Genomic DNA, 20,325 nt, shown 5'->3' with positions numbered 1-20,325 from the left:
GTCAGATGAAGAAAGTGCGATTGCGATGCAAGGGAAGGCACACTGTTTTGATTTACGCACGATGGAATTATTAGAAGAGGGTACATGTAAGAGCTCACGCTCGACACACAACAGAACTTGTATTTGTTTTTGGAAATTGAATTGGAGAAGACCCTCACAGCGCGAGGCTCCGTCACAATTGTGGCAAGTTACAGACTCGATCGAAATGGACCAACAGCAACTGGAATTAGATTATTTGAGTATATAGGAGGCGAAGAAGGGAGATAGCAAAAAAAGAAGAAAATGGTGCTGAACTATGGTATTCCCTCACGTTGATTGATTACTTGTGAAATATACTGGAGTTGTCCTTCCAAACAGAATGCGAGATAAGAGTCGCTGAGGGTTGGTCGACAACTGACGTTCCAGCTGCGAGATACAGAAGCGTTCTCATGGTGTCCCAAGTATACGAGGATGTGGAATCGAGTTCCGGTCCAGGTCTGTCTTGATGTTGTGCCTACAACGTGACCAAGTGTCTACCTGTTGTACGAAAAGCTTGATGGTATCAGTACACGAGTTGAGTTTCGCGAATTCTGGTCTTGGCTTCGTCCGGAACGTTTAGGTCTACGCTTCGTTGCTTTTTTTTTTTGTGGTGGCGATTTCCGCCCATCCAAACCCATCCCGCCAACCCCCAACTCTCCCAGCATGCCTGCTTCATGTCTAAAGGCGGTGTCCAAAGCGTAGACAGGGGATAGATTTTGACGATGTGTCGACCCTCTTACAGCGTCCAGGAACACGGCCTCTAAGGATACGACGCGCGGTCAATGGCCTGGAACTACAAAGTCTACTCTCCTATGAGGGATCATGACGCTGCCTACGTTCTGCGTATGGTTCCCGAGACCATGGCTCGAGGGTGGTGATCTTACCGCTTGGGGGAGGGGGTTGGATCACGATTTGCGCGGAAGAGATTGAAAGCTAATGGTAACGAGGAGGGGCTTTCCTGGGGGCTACCATTGGCGTTCTGATAGAATCGAGATTTTTGATTGAGGGACCAACATCACCGCCAACATGAGATCTCGCGATTGAGATTGGAGAGGCTCTTCGTCGGAGTGATAAGGACATCAACAACAGATGTGAGCCCCCCCGCATATGACCCCTCGATAGGACATGGTCAGGGGTAAAGGAACTTACAAAGGAAAGGAACAAGGGGGAAGAGGGGGAGTATGTAGGGTGGAAGAGAGTTAGAGACTACGAGGTCTATACGCATCGTATATTATTGACGAGGTTTCTTCTAGGGGAGCAACGCGTGCGTGTAGGTTAATTAAGCTTTTTCTACCTACTCTCTCGATCTGGTGGAGACGTGGTGGTCTCCTGCTCTGGGGACGTGATCGTGATTTTGCATGGACACGGGTTATACACGTAGGCTCGCGGCAAGAGAAAAAGATGAGGTTTTTTCTTTCTTTTTTCTTTCCAAGTTTTGTAGCCGACAACCACTGGCGCGTGGGTAGGGCCGTGATAGTTTCTTCAAAGGGAAGAGCATGTCGGCTACTGAATAGTTCGCCGTGATGGGATGAGGGTTAAGGAGGTTTAGTTATAACAAGGTTGGTGATGTAAGTGTAGATTTGTACTGCAGGTCTCGGCTAACAGTAGAGCTCTTCTTTTTCTTTCTCTCTTTCCTTTTTTCTACAATTGCTTTCTCACCATCGTCATCATTCCCTCGAGAGTGTTGGGTATACCACGTATTTAGGCTGGGAACTCCCGGTTTAACACATATAAGATCTTCTTAATATAGGGAGCTCCAAGACTGTAAAGGTTCCATGGGAAAAGCCAGAAAAAGCTGTTCGGGTAAGCCAAGCTGCCATGCTGAATGGCTCGCAAGAACACCGAGTGCGCAGCGAGCCCCTGAAGCCGACCTGGACGTGAAGGCCACATTCTTTACAGGGTGTCCATGAACATCAGACAAGAATTGGATGATGATCAGGCTATTAAGTCGAGATTGAGAGGAGAAATCTAGATACGTTTGTGGGCGGGTAGCTAGTTGGTGTGTGTACAAGAAACGAGTCTGATGTTGTGGCGAGAAAGGGACACAGGAGCGGGAAGAGCATACCGGCGCATAAAGAAGGGACGAGGATGAACGAGGATGGATGAGGAGGAACAAAAGTCTGTCCAGATGTGTGTGTGTGTGTGTGTGTGTGTGTGTGTGTGTGTGTGTCCCTCGTGATTGTCAACGTTGGACAACACCTCAAACCTCAGAGTTCCAGAGGTATAAGGTAGAAAAGGCCGAAGAGGCGAGCCCAGGGTTCAAGCGCGCGGAAGAGACTTCTCACAACAGGCGACGATCATCAGTCTGATCACCAGATGAATACCCAAGTGTGATCACTGCCCTTCATCCCCCTCTACTACTCAAAATAATGCTATGGTAGCCTTTTCACCCGCTTGCCGTAGCTTATTTCTGGTCTTGAGCCTACCTAGACTCCGTTTGATCGGCCTTGCGCGCATGATGTTTAGGTATGTGTGTGTGAGAGAGCGAGAGTGTAAGCCACAGCCTTGGAAAAGTATGAAAGTATGAAAGTGCAAGTAAGAGTCGATACAGTTAGTGGTGTCTTGAAAGGGCCTCTCACCCTGAAGGAGACTCATTTGCCCCTTTACAGAGATATTACTCGCCCATACAAAAGAAGGACCATCACTATCAACTAGGTCGCCCTCGGTCGAACACGAATGCTCCCCTCCCCTCCCCTTCGTTATGGCTAGCGTTCGATCCAGAGATTCACTTTCCCGCCATCTCCAGAGACCGTTACCTCGTTCTTCCTTCTCTTCCTGCTGCTCTCCTAGACCGTGCGCAGTAGCATACGCGGCTAGTAAGAATAGGAAAAAGGAAGGATAGACTTTCACGCAGGGAGAAAAGCGGCCATGGCGTCTATGGCTTGTGTAGCTTACCACGTGGTGGTGGACTGACAGAGAAGGTGAAAACCTCCCAGAAATCAAGGTCGCACTTTGCAGCGGGACGTTGACGGGCATTCTATGGGGGGATGCTGCAGTAGTATGTAGTATTCTTTGTCGCTTTCTGCATGGCACAGCTTATCTGTAAGTCGCATGTCCTTGTTAATGACGAGGAGCGGGACGGCCATCGCCGACGAAAGTAAAAAGTTTGAATTTGAACGGGACTGTATGCGTGTGAGGGGTCTTTATCGAGGCGACGTCGCGGGAGAGGATGACTTATCATCTGGGGAAGTACGGCCAAGAAAATCATGCTTGCTCAGGAACAGCAGTCGGGAAAATGAGAGTGAGGGGAGAGGAGAACCGCATGATGATCAGCAGCAGCCTCGATAAACGCAAGTGATGAGCTGATGATACGGTCAGCGGACAAGACGGCAGTGAGAGTTTTTGTCCTTTACGCTTCGGCCGCCGCCGTCGGGAACGGTGCCGAGGAGGGGTAGGGCGGCAGTCGGACGCTGTGTTCTGTAAGAAACGGAAAGTGAATGGACGATGCTTGGGCCAATCAGACCTCCATTCCTGGCAGCCGTCTGGACCAAGCCGGGACGAGACTTCACCTTGGTCAGCAAAAGGGTGGGTGAGAGCTGACTGAGAGTTTTGTACAAAAATGAGATGGGAGGCAAATGGGCAGATGGCGGCGTTGTTGGCACGATGAAGGCAAACAGGGAAGTGGTCTGAATTACTAGTCATTGACTTCGTTGACTAAAGTTCGGGTCTGGCTCCCGAGAAGCTTAAATAGGTAAGAAACTATAAACATGGCCGTAAAGGGAAGTGAAATGCAGGAACTGATGTCCTGAGGGTGTATCGTAAAACTCTTTGAGCAAGCATTCTTTAGCCGCCCCTTCCTAGTCTTTAACCCCCAAAAGAAACACAATGGATATTCCCATCTGCAAGGTTTATACACAAGCGACAAGCTTTTTGGGCCCGTCAATTAGCCCCCGAACGTACCGACAGATCCCGACTTCGCGTGTTTCCGCAGAGGCGCGGGTACGGCGGTGTAACTGCTGCGGTCGTATGTGCCGTAGCGAATCCCTGCCTCGAGGTCGTCGATGCTCTGGCGGATGCTCTCACGATAGACGATGTCGTCAACTTCGTATAGGATTTGACTGTGACGACTGCTCTCCCCCGACGCATTGGTAAGGTGGCTGTCAGGCCGGCTATCTTCAGCGCTGAAGCTGGGCCGGTGCTGACTTGAGGGCTCCGAGTTGCTCCTCACATGTTGGATCTTTGGGCGGCTGAAATTATTGACGGCCTGGCGCCGGGCCATGTCCGACTTTTCCGTCATCCAACCCCCTGGGGCCCTTCTCCTGTCGGGAGACCTATCAGCGGGCCCTAGACTGGCCTCATCCAGTTGGATATTGATAGTGTAGACTGAGTGATTCTTCATCACTGCCGGTAACGGCTTGTTGAGCGTCCCTTCGCTAAATCTTTTGGTTGCGGGGGACTTTGAGGGAATTACGTCGAGCTCCTTGACCGCGGGCTCGTTCGACATCTGACTGGTTCTTGCTGAACCAGTGGTGGACTTGTCGGTAGGCACTGGTTCCGTTGTTGCGCGAGTTTTGCGAGCGTTGGTGCCGAGGAATTTGGGGACATATTTGTTGAAGAATGGTTTTGTAGAGGGAATACTGGTGCAAATGATGCCGAGGAATAGCTCAAGGCAAGATACAAGCCAGTTGATCCAGGCATTCCATGTGGCGTCGGGCTCCGTAGTCATGATCCAGGTGAAGTATGTGCGAGCAACACCAGCGAAGCATGCGAGGAATCCGGCACCAAATAAGAGGTTGACAATGGTAAGTTGTCTTGAGGTAAGCTTGTCGGCGTAAACAATCCGCACGAGGGCGAGCGGCAAGAGAACCACGAGAAAGTCCGTAACGGTATTGATGGTTCCAGCAACGAGCAGATGGGTGGATTCGTTGATACAGTTCTGAGGCTCCAAGGAGAGAGTCCAGTAGAGCTTGAGAGGCCTTGGGATACGTCAGTACTAGGCGTCTTTCACCATTAATGGTGGAGCACTTACCGGCACTGCAACATAGCTACCAACATAAAGACGATGCAGTTGACGGAAATGAGCACCTGGAGTGCTAGGACGATCACCCTCAATTTATTCGACGCTGCACACGCAATCCTGTACATCAGAGCTAACATGGACAACTTGGTGAAGCTTGTCGCCAAATCGAATAGGATCTGGCTGGCGAGGCCGATTTGGAGTGATCCTGTGATGGTTTCGGTAGGCACATCCCAGACATGCCGTCCCCAGCCATAGCTGTTCGTAGCTATGACTCCAAGGACCACGAAACCCGTGGCTGGAATAAAGGCCAGCACGACAAGAATGTCGTCCCAGCCGAACCCATTAGTGATACATCGTCGGGTATAGATCCTGATGGCGAGGATGACAGTGGCGATGGCCAGTAGGATGATGGCAACGATCTCGTTGGCCGGGCCTCTCGTTACTGGGTTGACGAAGTTCGGAGTCGGCCAACTGAGAATGACTTCTACGGGCGGGATTCTCATATCGTAGATGGCGTGATCATCATGGAGAACCGTGAGTTGGCCACGACTGCTTAGAAGTGGGAGAGTAGGAGAGGTTTGGGGACAGTCTCCTCCTTATTCCTTCCCTACGCGGCGTCCAAGGTGGTCCGAGTACACGCGGGGACGAAGAGGACACTGGACGAGGGGGGATGGGCAAATCGAATGGAAGGGCAAAAAGACGTTTTTCCAGCGGTGGTGACCGTGCTTGAGCCTAATCAACGGATGAAGGCAATGGCAAAGCATAACTCTGCTTGTGACATCAAGATGGTGATGCGAGCCCCGGCCAATATATCCTTTCGGTCTCGATGGTGGCCATCCCATCCCTGGCACGGCACTGCGGGGAGAAGGGGGGAGTGGTGCGAGGAGTGAGTGTTGGCGAGACATTCTCAAGGCCGCACTGACGGCTTGAACCGGGGTTCTCATGAGGAACTGGTGGTGTCGTGTCGTGTTGTCTCTCTCAGTGTCCATTGGATATCCACGGGGCGATGCTGAAAAGGGAATAACGGATGCTACTCCGTTGATCCCACGGCACCTTGGCCGGTTGCAAGTCTGTGTGAGAGAAGCCGGAAAGGCAGTAGACTTCGGAGCCTTGCTTCTTTGCGTAAGTCATCTTCTGCGGCACCGTCGCATCGCTCCTCAAAAGCCGTTGTGGACGAGAACATCTCCCAGCCCTATTGTTGGTTTTGCAGCTGGGGTGACAAGTCCGTTTCTCCGGCTGAGGAGGCTCAACAGCAGACTAGGCCGTTTGACGCGGCAGACTCAGGCTTAGAGACCGGGATTATTTGCCGCTAACACAGCGGAAGCAGTTTGAAGCTACCGAGACAGCTTTCACTCCTGGGTGTGAACAGTGTCAGAATCCATTCATGATCGTCGGCATTATGCGCCATGCCTGCGATCATGAGCATGACATGTCAAGGGAGGCTGTCAGGTTGTTTGACAGACGGGTTGGCCGCTGGCAGCTTCATTCGAGCGGTAAGGTCCTCGTTGGCGAGAGCATTCAAACTCAGAAACCGGCCCTGGTCTGAATATCATCATGATGGTGGAGGTGGGCGGCCGGTGGACGCAGCGGAAAGCAGGCTCAAGGCGGGGAAGACAACTTGTTCCTGGATGAAGATCAGAAATGTTTGCATCCAGGATCTGGATTGGCGAGTTGTCTTCGAAGCCGCGCCGCCCTCTCGTTTCTCTTTGCTCACTGTAGTAGAGAACTGTTTGGAGCTTGGCAGGACGCACGGGTTTTGGGTTCGTTATGGCGCATTGACGACCGGGCGAGGGCATGATAAAACCGTACGTGTCGGAGGGTGTTGAACGCCATAGGCCCAACTCGACTTTCGCCTATTCGACCTCGACATCCTGGACAGGTCTCTCAATACGGCTAGAGGCAGGCCATCGTGTTCCCAGAGGCTATGCTGCAAGGCCCCCGTGATGCGGGCGCTCTCTGATATGATAGTCTTGGCCTGTCAGGTTCCGGTCCCTATCACATCGGATCTGGGCGTTCCCATGACTGGTGGCGCCCCAATGCTACCTTGTCTAACGAACGGTGAATGCCAGGGTACGCATGTCATCAAGCGAAGAGGCGGCTCCATATGCAAGCGGATGCAATAGGATGGCGTACATTGGCGTGAAGTCGTTAGCTGGCAAGGAGTTGACAGCAGGTGTTGGTTGGAAGTTGTGGCTTCCATTGGGTTCTTGAGCGATGACATGCCGACCCACACCAAGAATGATCTTAGTCATCAGCCAGACGACACCTCCCAAGTCAGTCTTAGGAACTCTTCCCTCCCTCTCTCGACCGATTTCAACGACTCCCCTACCCTGCGCTTCTGGGTTCGTCGATCTCGCCACATTCAATGGAACGAACTGGTACTGTTATCTGGATGTCGTATTGCTTCTTCTTGCTGCCACCACGCGCGATAGCTGGGTGGCCAGATTGCTATTTCTGAGCCGTTTCCGAACCACCCCCCGTATGCTGCTGTTTCAACCGGCACATGATGATTGGGGCCCTGGAAGGCCGGCAGCGAATGATGTCGCGAGCGCACAGCTCGGTCCCGGTGTTCCTGTCACTAGCGGACAACACCAGCAAAGAAGAAAAACGTCTTCAGCCCTCTCTTCCTCCGGCCCGTCGAGAGCAACCCTACGTGAAGCCAAGACCCCCGGCCTGGATTATGGCTGATGGAGATGCGATTGGGCCCTGAGATCAGGCTGGGGCTGTCAACCCCACGTGTGTCCGGCCTGCCATCAGCTGCGCCTCCCGGAGGCTACCCCTTACGTGACCGACTCAATCATAACGACACCCGACAAGGGTTCACTCATACCGCCTAGGGTGCTCACCTGTTGTGCGCGGAAACGAGTAGATGACGGATTCTAGACGACACTGGACTTCTAGAATGCCCAGGCGTCTCGTATGACAGATTGTGAGAGGACAATGTGTTTCTGACGGGGACTCGCGATATTCATGCCGCCTAGCGCGTTCTCGTGAAACATCGGAAGCATGCTGGAGAGGATGACTCTTGGCAAGACCATCAAACTTCAAGTACAGTGTGCTCTTTGCTATGGCTGGCTTAATCTTGCACCTTACCATATGCCGTCAGAGGCCACCACTCTGGCGTGGACTCGTCTAATTCCCAGAAGCTGTCTATCTCTTCGACCGCGTGTTATCGGTCCTTTTGCGCCTTGCTGCATCTAGTAGAGCTGATAATGGTTTCACCGTAATGGAAGAGTCCTGTCGTTAACTCATGATGGCACGGAACATCTCAAGGGATGTTGCCGGCACAGCAACAGAAGGAGGAAGCGAGGACATATGCCGAAGCTAGCACTAGACGGAGGCTGAGGGAGGAGGTTCATGTTAGAGAGCCTGATACGGGATATATGGACCCGTTACGGAGATCGGTGATTGATTTACACGGCGTTAGACCTGGAAATCGTCTCGTCCATCAGCAAACTCCACGTCAATCCTGCTTCGTGACTGTGCCAATGAACATGAACGCTGCATTACTAGCAGCACTGATCGCTTGCTCGCGTAGACATCAGAAGAGACAGGGTAGGAGGGCTATGTTGGTCTAACGAGTAATGGAAGACTTCCTTCTCATGGAGTTCCTTTTTAGTACGACGCAATCGAATGCGACGATGTCTTACAGCAGAGACGGTTTTGATCACGACTCCGCGGAGTCATCACGACGTTGCGAGGATCTGGCCAGGTCCGAGCTGAAGTAGTCCTGGCTAGATGAAGGGATTCTCGATGAGTGCGACGCAAGGAAGTTGAGCACGACCAATTTCACAGACCGATCATGCTCCCTTGCCAAGTTTTCTCCCCTCTCACATCAGGATGCCATCCGGAAACGAAGATCATAAGTCAGGGCAAGTCGACCAAGGCGATCCGTGCTCTGCTCGGGATGCTGCATGGATAAGACAATCAAATTTGAAGATTTTGTCGATTGGCGACCTGGACTGGGGCTGCGGCTACGGATCATGAATTTGGCATAAGACGAGACACTGACTAGGATTCATCGAATCGCCTGGCCCAGCGCTCTTGGATCCGGTTGAATCGTGATTGTGAAATATCTGAGACGGCATCGCGTAGCTTTGCTTTTGATGCCCCGGACTAAAGACGCCAGACTCGCGGTTTCGGGACAGCCAAGAGATTGGGGTGCTTTGACAGCAACGGCCTATGCGTGGAACTAGTAATTATTATTCGTTTTCTGGTGAGAAGCTAAACCACCACAGGCTTGAAGAGACGAAGGGATGGCGAGTGCCGAGATTAAGGAGATATCACTATTGAGACAATATACAGAGCATGCGTTCTCAGGCTTCAGTCAACTTCAGTCTAGACTTGCCATACAATGTATTTCTCACCAAACGAAGCAAAGCAAGTAAGCTTGCTGCCCGGGCATCGTGAGCCTGAGTGATTGTTAAAGAATTGTCATTGGCGAGCCGACATTGCGTCCAACCGAGGAGATGTCTGCCACTTTGCTTTGCCGGGGCTAATGAGAGACGGAGCTCAGGTAGCTGTGAATTCGGAAGAAACAGGGTTCGTGAACAGGTTGGCCGAGGTCCTTACCTCACAGAAACCTGGCGGATGCATCGTTGACTCTTCTGGTGCAACACTAATGCCTCAATCGACGCAAATTCACTGAAGGGGACCAGGTATGAGGTCGCCAACTCTCAAGTCGTTCATGAAGCAGCATGTCTGGCTGGCCCTTGCTTTGCACTGACGGGTCGTCAATCCGTTGTCCAGACTGAACTACACACACTATCTTTGCTGACTTATGTAGTCAAGGTAGCTGTCGTTCTATGCTACTGTTCACCTGGGAGCTAGCGGGCATCCGATTGGTTTATCAAATGAAAGACTCGGCGACCCAGGGAATGAAAGGAAGACAACGGTCCGACTGGGCACGAAAACTGTTGAGGGGCGGTCGATGTTGGAGGATGGTCTCAGCCCACGGCAGACGGACGCTCAGGTCACTTGGGCAACTTTGGATGCTGCAGTGAGGTTGAGTGCGGGGCAGCTGCAGGCTCCGGGCCAGACCGGGGCCGCTGACGACCCCACCAGAACTGCTGATTGTGTGCTGCCAACCTGCTGCTGTTGCTGCTATGGGCTCGGCCTGCCAGCGGCGGCACTCTGGCGGCACTCTCGAGGTGGGCAGCCGTGGTACCAGTTGCCCCTCCTGCGCAGCCCCTCTGCCCCTCCATGAGACAAGCGCAGCCCACCTTGTACTGGAGCTTTTGACGTGACCCAACCCTGAGGTCTTTTCCATGACTACGAAGCTCTCCGGATCTATCCTGCGTCATTTACACCCAAGTCTTTGATCTGATCTTTCACTCCTGACGGAAACTCAGACGTATCCAATCCTACCGAACCTCCCACGTATTACCAAATCACCATCAATTGCCCAACATGGCTCGCAAGTTCTTCGTCGGCGGCAACTTCAAGATGTAAGTTTTGTCCCATTGGCGGGGTCGACGATCTCTGCACCACCCTACCAGAGAGGGGCAGCCTGGAAGCTGCGGCTTCAGCCAAGAACATCGTGAGACTAATGGCCATCAACCTCGCAGGAACGGATCTATTTCCGCCATCAAGGAGATTGTCCAGAACCTGAACAACGCTACCCTCGACTCCAACACCGGTACGTGCCATGCTTTTGCGATCTAGTCCCACCATTGAGCTCCTCTGACACTCTGCAGAGGTCGTCGTCTCCCCTCCTGCAATCTACCTCCAGCTCGTCCGCGACCAGCTCCGCAAGGACGTCGAGGTTGCCGCCCAGAACGTCTTCGACAAGCCCAACGGTGCCTTCACCGGCGAGATCAGCGTCTCCCAGCTCAAGGATAGCAACATCAACTGGGCCATCCTCGGCCACTCTGAGCGCCGCACCATCCTCCGCGAGTCCGACGAGGTCGTTGCGTCCAAGACCAAGTACGCCACCGAGAACGGCGTCGGCGCCATCTGGTGCTGCGGTGAGAGCCTCGAGGAGCGCGAGGCCGGCACCACCGTTGAGGTCGTCAGCAAGCAGCTTGCTGCCCTCAAGGCCGCCATCTCCGACTGGTCCAAGGTCGTCATTGCCTACGAGCCCATCTGGGCCATCGGCACCGGCAAGGTCGCCACCAACGACCAGGCCCAGGAGGTCCACGCCGCCATCCGCGCCTGGCTCAAGAAGGAGGTCAGCGACAAGGTCGCCGACGAGACCCGCATCCTCTACGGCGGCAGTGTCAACGAGAAGAACTGCAAGGACCTCGCCAAGGAGAAGGACATTGACGGTTTCTTGGTTGGCGGTGCCTCCCTGAAGCCTGGCTGTGAGTATTTTCGATACACCGTTATCATGTGCAGACAGCTAACATGGTGCAGTCGTCGACATTGTCAACGCCAAGCAGTGAACAAACCAGATTACAAACTTGATGCTGATGACCTAAAATCAGGCCGTGATGGGCCGGGATAGACCTAGGATGACCCCAAGTGACAATTCGTAGTCGCCAACTCCTAGGGCCGTAGATTTGAACAAAAAAGAATTATACCCCCAATCTTCTGACGGTGGTTGGACCTAGTGAAATATGTGTGATTCTTGAATTTTGAGTGCTTAAAGGGGTACTCTTTGCCCTCCCTGATGGGTCAATGTATGGTACACGCGGCAAAGCTACCGCTTTCGTCCTGTACACGCCTAGTTCCTTTCGTAATTTTACACGTTTTTCCAAATCGATACGCTCATGCCTCTCATATTTATACAGCCATGCCATTTCCGTGGTAAGGACTCCAGACACCTCTGACACTGGGGTTGATACTGTTGACCGGCTTGTTGACTCTCTTCAGCTTCTCTCCGTTGGCATCGCGCAGAAGTTCAGCCTTCTTCAAAATCTCGATTGGCTCCATATTCCGAACGCAAATAGCCTTCTCGCGGCCGTTGATGTAGTGGCCAACAATGATGGGATGTTTCGACGGGCGGGGCGACACGGTGAACTCGACTTGGGGGTTGGCGGCGGCGAACTTGGGAAGTTGAGACTTGATGAAGCCACTGGTTGATGATTAGCAATGTTCTCTATACTCTCCTTCCGAGGGCGGATTGGCCTACTTCATTCCCTTGGAGCTGCCGGCCCAGTCACAGTAGTGAAAGTCCAGCTTCTTGCACTGGAGGATGAAAGAGCCGAGGCCGTTCTGTGAGGGCGTCAGCAATGTATCACAGCACTCCGGTCTTCAACTAAACTTACACGGCCGGTAGACACCGTCTTCAATGCTCTGATCGTCATGTTATCCTGCTTGGCGCACAGAATCCGATTCGCAGTCTGGATCACGAGAGGCTCCTTTCCAGGGACGGGGAAATTTCTTAGCGCGAAAATGTAGGATGCAGCCTGAGGTGACAGCTTCCGGAGGTACGTACCTTGCAGTGGAAGCTCTGCGACCAGGACGACTCGGCTGAACCGCGGCGATTGGCCAAAGGCAGGCTGCACCACAAACTTTCCCATGCTCGTGTCAATTTCCTCTACCTGACGACGCGCCTGCTCCCTTTCCCAATCCCGACATCCCACCAAGCTCCGTCGATGCATCATTAGCTACGGCGCGACGCATCCCATCCGAGCCTACAAATATTTCTTCAATCGGGTATTTGACGAAGAGCAACTACAGCGATGACGGATAAGCTCCCTCCCAACCTGTTGGCGCTCTTCGCGCCGCGCCCTCCTCTGCGATGGGTTGCGCCTCCCGACCATGCGCCCGAGGCCCGACGAACCCTCCCCGTCTCTGGACTCGCCGAGTTCCTTCCCGCCCTTCAGCAATACAAGGAGGAGGACGACTACAAGCCGACGGAAAGTTGGCTTCAGATGCGCGACCGCAAGAAGCTCGAGAAGCAGGCAGCTGTTGAGAAGCTCAAGACTGAGGGGCCGAAGGACTGTTAGTTCCCCCCAGTCTCCATTCATCGAGAGTCTATGCTGATGTTTTTACAATCTAGTCAAGCCGCACGAGGATCCCAACATTCGTGGCGACGCTTTCAAGACGCTCATTGTTGCGCGACTCTCGTACGAGGCAAATGAGCAAGACCTTGAGAGAGAGTTTGGTCGTTTTGGCCCTATTGAGCGCGTATGTACTCCCCAAATACCATTGCATACTCCGAATCGAGCTAACATAACCGTGCAGATCCGCATCATCACTGACACGCATGCCCATGAGAGACCCAAGAAGAAAAAGAAGCCCCACCGAGGATACGCTTTTGTAGTATTTGAACGAGAGAAAGACATGAGAGGTAATACCGCCGAACCCACCCCCTCCGACAAGACTCGGCTTGTCGGCCAGTCGTTCCCCTTCAGGCGCGCGGCCCTCAGGCTTGCCCGCGTTCTGCACTGCACACCGAGATCTGTGGCCCTCAAGCTTGCCCGTCTCAAATCTTGTTTTTCCTTCTTTTTACCCAGTCACGATGCAAAGGTATGATATCGTCAAGGTTTTACTGACACACGCGCCTTGGCGCACTGGTGAGTAGCTGCTCTAGATGCCTGCGATGGTATTCGAATCAAAGACCGACGTATCAAGGTAGACGTCGAAAGAGGCCGCACCGTCAAGGGCTGGGTACCCCGCCGATTTGGCGGTGGTCTCGGTGGCAGAGGTTACACCAAGGCTCTTCCTGCCCGTCCCATGGGTGGCGGACCCGGTGGCAACTTTGGCGGTGGCTTCCGAGGCGGTTTCCGTGGCGGCTTCGAGGGAGGTCGCGGACGTGGAGGCTTCAGGGGGAGGTGGTGGTGGTTTCGGTGGCCGTGGTGGCTTCCGCGGCGGCGGCGACTTCGGCTCCAGGGGTGGTGACCGCGGACCGAACGGATACGGCGCACCCAGAGACGCCCCTTCAGGACCTGGTCGCGGCTTCGGAGGCGATCGTGGTGACCGAGGCGACCGCAGCTTCTCCGGTGGTGGGTATGACCGTGGTGGTGGCCGCTCATATGACGACAGATCTGGTGGTGGTGGTGGTGGTGGTGGCGGCGGCGGCGGCGGCGGCTACCGCGATGGAGGCCGCTTCGGTGATCGGGACCGTGACGGTGGCCGACGGACTGGAAGCAACATGGAACCCATCAGGCCTAGAGGGGAAGGTGGGTATCGCGATCGTGGTGACCGCGGAGATCGAGGCGACAGAGAGGACCGGGACCGCGGCCGAGACAGAGACAGAGATTACGACCGACCCCGCGATGACGACAGTAGAAAACGCGGCTACGAAGGCGGTGGCTACGAGGATCCTCGCAAGTTGCGTCGTTACTGACGAGACACCTAGTGTCTTGCGGTGGGTGACGATTAGCTCGTCTCTTCTTTCAGTCTCTTTTCTTCTTCCCCTTCTCTCTCGAGGGTAAGCAGAAGGTTTCAAGCGCGAATTCCAAGTACCTCCATATTCGGATCAAAGAAAGCTCGGACAAAGCTCGAATACAAGCTTGGGGCAAGTATACGCAAATACCAGGCACGCCAGTGTTTACAACAAAGCATCACGCGGACCACCGACTTCCAAAGAACTGATTCAGCATCTTGTTGAAGGTAAACTTCGTCACGTGCATACGCAATCTGCCCAGGCTACGACTGCCGTAACAAGAAATCCCGACAATGGCTCGATGCTGCAGGTAAGGTCAGAGGTAAGGGACTCTGTGCCTACTGACCTGGAGCTTAGTGAAGGAGGATTCGCATGGGAAATCAATCAAAAGGATGGGGTAAATCCACATGTACCACGTTATAATTACTTGTACGAATAGGTGAGGACTTGAAGTTTCTTACGCAGACAGATTCAACGTTGTATCCGTACTTTAGCTTCCTATCATCCGGCTGGTCGAGTTGTATCTAGTCATTGCCGAGAGCGCATGTCCTCGTCCCAGAAGTGCCATGTGTAAAAGATGCTGCCTCCTTGATAGAGGAAAAAAAGAAACAAAGGGACAGCTTAACGAAAGATTGTCTCGAACTCGGGACCTCCTGAAATCTTGACAGTATTCCATCCGTTGTACAGGTACCTCTGCGCGTGAGCGTGTCACGGCATAAACATCGGCAGGCACCAAAACTTGTATGACGAGAAGTGTCCGAAAAACGAACGACCAATGGCATTATGTAGAGCCAGCCCGGCCTGCCCCTTGCCAATCTCAATGGCAAAGGACAGTTAAACCGTTCGGCTATCGACTACAACGGATGATGCTCATTAAGGAAGCACTGCACTTCTGCTCCCTATCAAGGTTCGGCGTCCATCCACACAATTTTTTTTTTTTATTTTATTTTTTTTTAATTTTTTTTTGGCTTCCATGCCATTTCACACCTGCAATAACGAGAGAAATTATTTATGGAAGAGATTGATGCTTTTGACGCATGACTTTTTTCAAGAAATAATAATCTAGTAAAACCCCCACCCGTAAAACGCCGTGAAAATTGTTTTTGTTGGTCCCACCCTTTCGCAATCCATGATGGTATCAAGCCTACATGAGGAAAGCAATCATCAAAAGTCTAGAAGCTTTTTTGTTCTCTTGTTTTTTTTAACGTTTGTTGATCATAACATTTTCGCTTTTAGTCGCTCTCGACCTCGACGCCGTCCATGGCGTTGGGGTTCACTTCGGTCACCTCGCCTGAGGCGGAGCTCCAGTATCTGCCAACGTATGTCAGTACTCAACAGTCTTTGATCTGTAGGGGGAACTCAAATCCAAGAGGAACGGAAAAAACTTACGCAAGAACCTTGACCTTGAACTCGCTCAAGCAAATTCCAAACAGCTTCAACAGCCTCGTCTGCCGACTATCGAGCACATCGCCCTCCTTGCAGACGGTGTAGCCCTCACCCTCGCCAGAATCGTCGCCGCCGAGACAGACGCGGCCCTTGACCATGCGCGTGGGCATGCCGAGACGTCGCAGCTCTGGCTCGATGCTGTGCTCCATGGGGACGTCGTGCTCGGCGGGGACCTCGCCACCCGTGGCGTAGACGACGCCGGCGGGGATGACGAACTCGCGGGTGGCGACGGTTCCCGCGCGCGCAAAGTCGACGGGGGAGACGCCGTCAAAGTACTCGAGGATGGAGGCCGGGTCGCGGTTGGTGAAGATGAGGCCGACGGTGCCGGCGAGGAAGGGGGTGAGGCGCTCGATGCCGTCTGCGACGGCGGAGGAGGGGTCTTGGCCTAAGGCCTTGGCCATGAGTTTTGTCTTGCCGAAGAAGAGTCTGCAAAGGTGGCGTGGTAGGTTAGCTTGGTGTTCGGTTCTCATGCTTCTCCGCCTAGGTCATGGTGCATGAACCACAGGTGCGGTATCACGGGTTGGTGAGGAAGATGTAAAAAGACGGACCTGCAGTCGTTGAGCTCGTGGCGGACCTCCTTGAGGTAGTTGTTGCGCATATTGTTGACGCCAAAGACGAAGCAGTGCTGGTACTGCGGCACCGACTCGCGAATGTTGGAAAAGAGCTTGTCCTTTTGCTCGCGCGTCTTCTTGTTCACCTGGGTCAGGTTGACCACTCTGTTGCGCTTTGACTTGGGCATCTTGGCGGTTTGTGCTGGGTTGTCGACTTCAATTAAACAATTGCCAAAATGTTTTCCTTGTTCGGTTTTTCCTGATCGTTGCAGGACGGCTCGGCGAGGTAATTCGTCGATATCCGGAGGGTGGTTGGTGGGAATCGGCGCAAGTCAAGTCGTCGAGGTTCCGCGGTGCACCTAACAATAGGAAATATTTCTGGCCGACCGCCTTTGGCACAAAATTTCCCAAAATTTTGGCGCCAGGTGCAAGAGGGACCACCGCCGCCGCAACTTTTTTTTTGAACCCCGCAATGCGCTAGGTGGAACGATTATCCGCAGGGTCTCGACAGGGGTTCATCATCTATCACCGAGCTCACCGAGGATGGATCAAGTGGTCAGTGCACCGGTGAAGGCAGATAGGCATTCCAGATTAGAGCCAACTCAAATTGCATTGTTCTCATGAAAACGCCGGTTTCCTAACCATCCGGCGTCTCTTTCATTCATTTCATGCATGTATATGAACAAACCGATCATGCCATCTACTTGTCTTACCAGTGTGCTCTTGCGCCCTGGGTACGAACGAGTCCCTTTCGCTATGCCAACTACCCCTCTACGCCAAGTACGTGTAAGTGTTGCCCTCCCGTTCCAAGTAATCCTTGTCAATCAGGCTGTTGAAAGGGTTAGCAACGTTCCATCAATTACATGGAAAAAAACTCACTTTTCTATTTCCTTCTTGATTTGCGCCGCATCGACCGCGCCTCGGTTCTTGGTCAGGTTGATCACCTCCGCAACCAGCTCGCCGTGGCTCATCTCCTTGCGACTCTTCATGATGCGCACAATAGCTGCTTGCGTCTCGAATCGTCTGTCCTGGGCTATACGCTCGTGTGTCGCCTTGTTCTCTTCCTTGGTCTCTTTGAGCTGAATCTGGTTGATCTTGACTCGGATCTTTGGGTGTGTAAATGCCTTGTTAATCGTGAACGTGTCCGTCGGGTTGACGTCCCTCCCCTTGGGACTCTTTGTAAGCACGCGAACCTGACCGCAGGCGAGAGATTGCAATGTTCGGTTCAGCTCTTCTCCTTGCAGGTTTGTCGAGCGAGCGATCTGTTCGTAGCCGAGGAAGCCCTCGATGCCGACCTCATTGAAGAGAACGAGGATGATGGCTTGGTACGCGCTGACGAGAAGCTCCTTTGTACCCTTGGGGAACTTTGCCTTGACCGTGCAATGCGCCAGTGCGTGCTTCCAGTTGAGCAGTCGGCCCGTGTGCTTGTTCTTGTAGTACTGGTCGAATCGCTCAATCTGCTTGGCAACATCGTCTGGCAAGTGAACCTTGACGTCGGGATACGTTGGCCAGGCCGCCTGTGACAGGATCATTACCGACAGATCGACAGGGGCTCTATCCACGCCGGTGCCTTCCGACCACTGCTTGTAGGCTTCCATTTCCTCCTTGGCCACCTCGACGTCCTTAAACATCTGCTCTAGGTTATGAGTAAAGTTCATACCACACTCCTCGCGGAGCTTCCGCAGCATGTTCCGCTCGGCATCCTGACTAGCGCTTCTACCCATGAGCAGGCGTCTAGCCAAGTCTTTCTTGTAGAACGCTTCGAACGCGTCCTTGCCTTCAATGAAACGGAAGAGCTCTAGGGCCTGGTCCAATTGACGGTCGAGCTCAGCGTCTTCGTCGCCGGCGCTAGCTACGCCGCTCTGCTCCGCCGCAGCTCGGTCAATGTTATCTGAAAGAAGTGTTTTCGGCAAAGCCTTGATTCCACCGCGAAGGAGCATGTCGACGTACTTGGCGATCATCTCGCCGACCTTGGATGTTCCGGAGCTCCATGTCGTTGCAATGCTGCGATCATTCATGAAGTCTCCAAAGGCGTTCCTGAGCTCGTTGACAAAGTCTTGGTCGCCGCCGTAGGCGTCGCGCACGATGAGGCTTAGTGACCTCTTAAGTTCAAGAAGTCTCTGGACCATGTCATCACCACGTTCCTTGTCAGCAACAATAGCAGCGCCCGTCTTTTTGATATATGTGCTCCAGGGCTGTTTGAGCTTCTTCTGGATATCGGAGAGTCGCAACAAATCATACAGGGCCTTCATGGAGTCCACCTCATGATCGGAGAGGAGCTTGGAAAGACTCTCACTGTTGAGAAGCTTGTCGGAGTACTTGTTCACAAGGATGCCGTGCGCGGCGTCGAGCAGCTGTTTCTTGGTTGTAGAGTCCAAGTTGTACTCGTTGCAGCGGTAGTCCTCCTTCTTCAGCAGTCTCTCGCATGCCGAGATATACTCCTTCAAGCTCGACGCGCTCCTTTCCTCCGCAAAGTCCTCAAAGAAAGTTTCTGATAGCTCGATGAACCGGGGCTCAAAATATTTGGTGTAGATGTTGAACACGTGAAGCATCATAACCGAGTCCTTGAGCAATGCCGCTTCGAACCGCTCATCCCCTGTTCGGTCATACGAGATCAGGTCGTACATGCCCCGTAACGCCCTGCCACCGGGCGTCTGGCCATCTGGGTCGTCGCGAGCGGGGAACGCCATTCTCCTGAACTGTGAAATGGTCATGTCGTTGATGGAAGGGTAGCTCTTATTTCTTAGGAGGTAGGTACGGTCCAGGTAGGTGAACGTGGACCGGATCGTCATCTGTCTCGCGTGTTAATACCAAGCCAGGGTGTAGGAACCACCTCTAGACTCACAATCTGACCATTCCACACCCTCCAGTGCTCGAGGACGCTCCTAAGCATGTCGACATCTGTATTACCAGCTCGGGACTTGATTGAACGTAGTACATCTTGGGTGAGGTGCTCCTCGCACTTTCGCCGCAAAGTCTCGTACAGCTGCAAGTCGCTGTCTTGGCCGCGCCTGCATATATCCTCCACGGCCCGAGATAGTCTCTCCAGCGGTAGCTTCGGCTTGCGCCCGCTAAAGATCTCGTACAAAGCATCGACCAATTCCTGCTCGGTCCGTTCGTAGTACTTTTCCAGCTTCTCGTTGGTCGCCGAGTGTCGAAAGTTCTTGATGACGAGCTTCTTCGCGCCCGTATATGGCCGGTAGGAATTGGACTGCGTCAGGTCAATGACCTCGGGCAGCTTGCCCTTCATCTTCGTAGACATGATATTGTGAGAGGGAGGGTCGTCGGCGCCAAACTTGAAGCGCTTCGGGCTCGGTCTGTTGGACTGCTGCTGGTGCGGGGCGACGGAACCGGAGCGCGAGACGTCGGAATCTTGGCGGGGTCTTCGGCGTAGAGGGTTATTATTGTCGTTGACCGGCGCTGCGCCGCCTGTCCTTCCCGTCGCCCGTGATGGCAAAACTCCCTCGACTGTGGGGGGTGAATTCGACGGCATGGACCGTGTGGCCCTGCAACAACTTTTGTCCAAGCTGTTACAGACGTACTATGCGCTCTCGTGGAGATGAGATGGTGTGGGCAGGGCGGGTGAACAAGGGGGGGTCGCAGGCGGCTGTCTTCTTTTGAATAAATTGTCGGGTGTTTGCAGAGAAGCTTGTTGCAGAGAGGTTGGGGAGTACAAAAGTCGTGATTGCGGGAGAGTTGTCGCGGAGTTAAACGCGGAGCTATGAACGCCATTAACAAATCACCACCACCGCGGTCGTTAGCATCATCCATTTAGCACGTCCCCTTATCGTCAGTGACAGGGATTAGATAAGACACGGACCCCACCATATCCGTACTTCTCGTCGTCACACCAAACGGTCCCACCACACCTAGGAAACACCCGATCTCATCGTCCCTGGGCACTCCACAATATCCTTCACTCAAGGTGCCTTGGGTATCTACCTTATTAAGAGAAGACTACCCTGACATTGCCTCTTGAACACAGAAGTTAGTAGATGCCGCCATAGTGTAACGTTTGGAAATGCAGGCGTGCTAGTCTTTATACAATTCTTTCCTTGGCACAGAGGCACAGAGGC

General features: G+C 53.2%; 6 protein-coding genes across 6 annotated transcripts; 2 read left to right on the top strand and 4 right to left on the bottom strand.

Annotated features, from left to right (window-relative positions):
• Positions 1-3,901: 3,901 nt before the first annotated feature.
• N0V96_008467 (uncharacterized protein) lies at positions 3,902-5,481 on the bottom strand (the record flags this gene model as incomplete). The annotated part of the gene is made up of 2 exons (XM_053190084.2): positions 3,902-4,934; positions 4,988-5,481. 2 exons carry the CDS (start codon positions 5,479-5,481, stop codon positions 3,902-3,904), a joined length of 1,527 nt encoding a protein of 508 aa, XP_053052506.2.
• A 4,906-nt stretch (positions 5,482-10,387) lies between these two features.
• Positions 10,388-11,361, top strand: TPI1 (triosephosphate isomerase; the record flags this gene model as incomplete). The annotated part of the gene is made up of 4 exons (XM_053190083.1): positions 10,388-10,425; positions 10,546-10,616; positions 10,675-11,280; positions 11,333-11,361. The coding sequence occupies 4 exons, from the start codon at positions 10,388-10,390 to the stop codon at positions 11,359-11,361; spliced, it is 744 nt and encodes a 247-aa protein (XP_053052505.1).
• A 340-nt stretch (positions 11,362-11,701) lies between these two features.
• On the bottom strand, positions 11,702-12,441 carry MRPL51 (mitochondrial 54S ribosomal mL43 domain-containing protein; the record flags this gene model as incomplete). Its single annotated transcript, XM_053190082.2, has 3 exons — positions 11,702-11,993; positions 12,051-12,133; positions 12,187-12,441. 3 exons carry the CDS (start codon positions 12,439-12,441, stop codon positions 11,702-11,704), a joined length of 630 nt encoding a protein of 209 aa, XP_053052504.2.
• Positions 12,442-12,603: 162 nt separating this feature from the next.
• Positions 12,604-14,213, top strand: N0V96_008464 (uncharacterized protein; the record flags this gene model as incomplete). The annotated part of the gene is given in 4 exon segments (XM_065758339.1): positions 12,604-12,865; positions 12,924-13,028; positions 13,449-13,679; positions 13,693-14,213. The coding sequence occupies 4 exon segments, from the start codon at positions 12,604-12,606 to the stop codon at positions 14,211-14,213; spliced, it is 1,119 nt and encodes a 372-aa protein (XP_065613094.1).
• Positions 14,214-15,484: 1,271 nt separating this feature from the next.
• MRT4 (mRNA turnover and ribosome assembly protein) lies at positions 15,485-16,437 on the bottom strand (the record flags this gene model as incomplete). Its single annotated transcript, XM_053190080.1, has 3 exons — positions 15,485-15,563; positions 15,642-16,124; positions 16,247-16,437. The coding sequence occupies 3 exons, from the start codon at positions 16,435-16,437 to the stop codon at positions 15,485-15,487; spliced, it is 753 nt and encodes a 250-aa protein (XP_053052502.1).
• A 583-nt stretch (positions 16,438-17,020) lies between these two features.
• Positions 17,021-20,077, bottom strand: N0V96_008462 (uncharacterized protein; the record flags this gene model as incomplete). Its single annotated transcript, XM_053190079.2, has 4 exons — positions 17,021-17,078; positions 17,129-19,041; positions 19,095-19,755; positions 20,070-20,077. The coding sequence occupies 4 exons, from the start codon at positions 20,075-20,077 to the stop codon at positions 17,021-17,023; spliced, it is 2,640 nt and encodes an 879-aa protein (XP_053052501.2).
• Between the last annotated feature and the right edge of the window lie 248 nt (positions 20,078-20,325).

This window comes from Colletotrichum fioriniae (genome assembly GCF_027942845.1).
Source record: "Colletotrichum fioriniae strain IMI 355084 chromosome Unknown scaffold_10, whole genome shotgun sequence".
NCBI lineage: Eukaryota > Fungi > Ascomycota > Sordariomycetes > Glomerellales > Glomerellaceae > Colletotrichum > Colletotrichum fioriniae.
The sequence above is the reverse complement of the archived record's forward strand: the minus strand, read 5'-3'. Positions and strand labels throughout refer to the sequence as shown.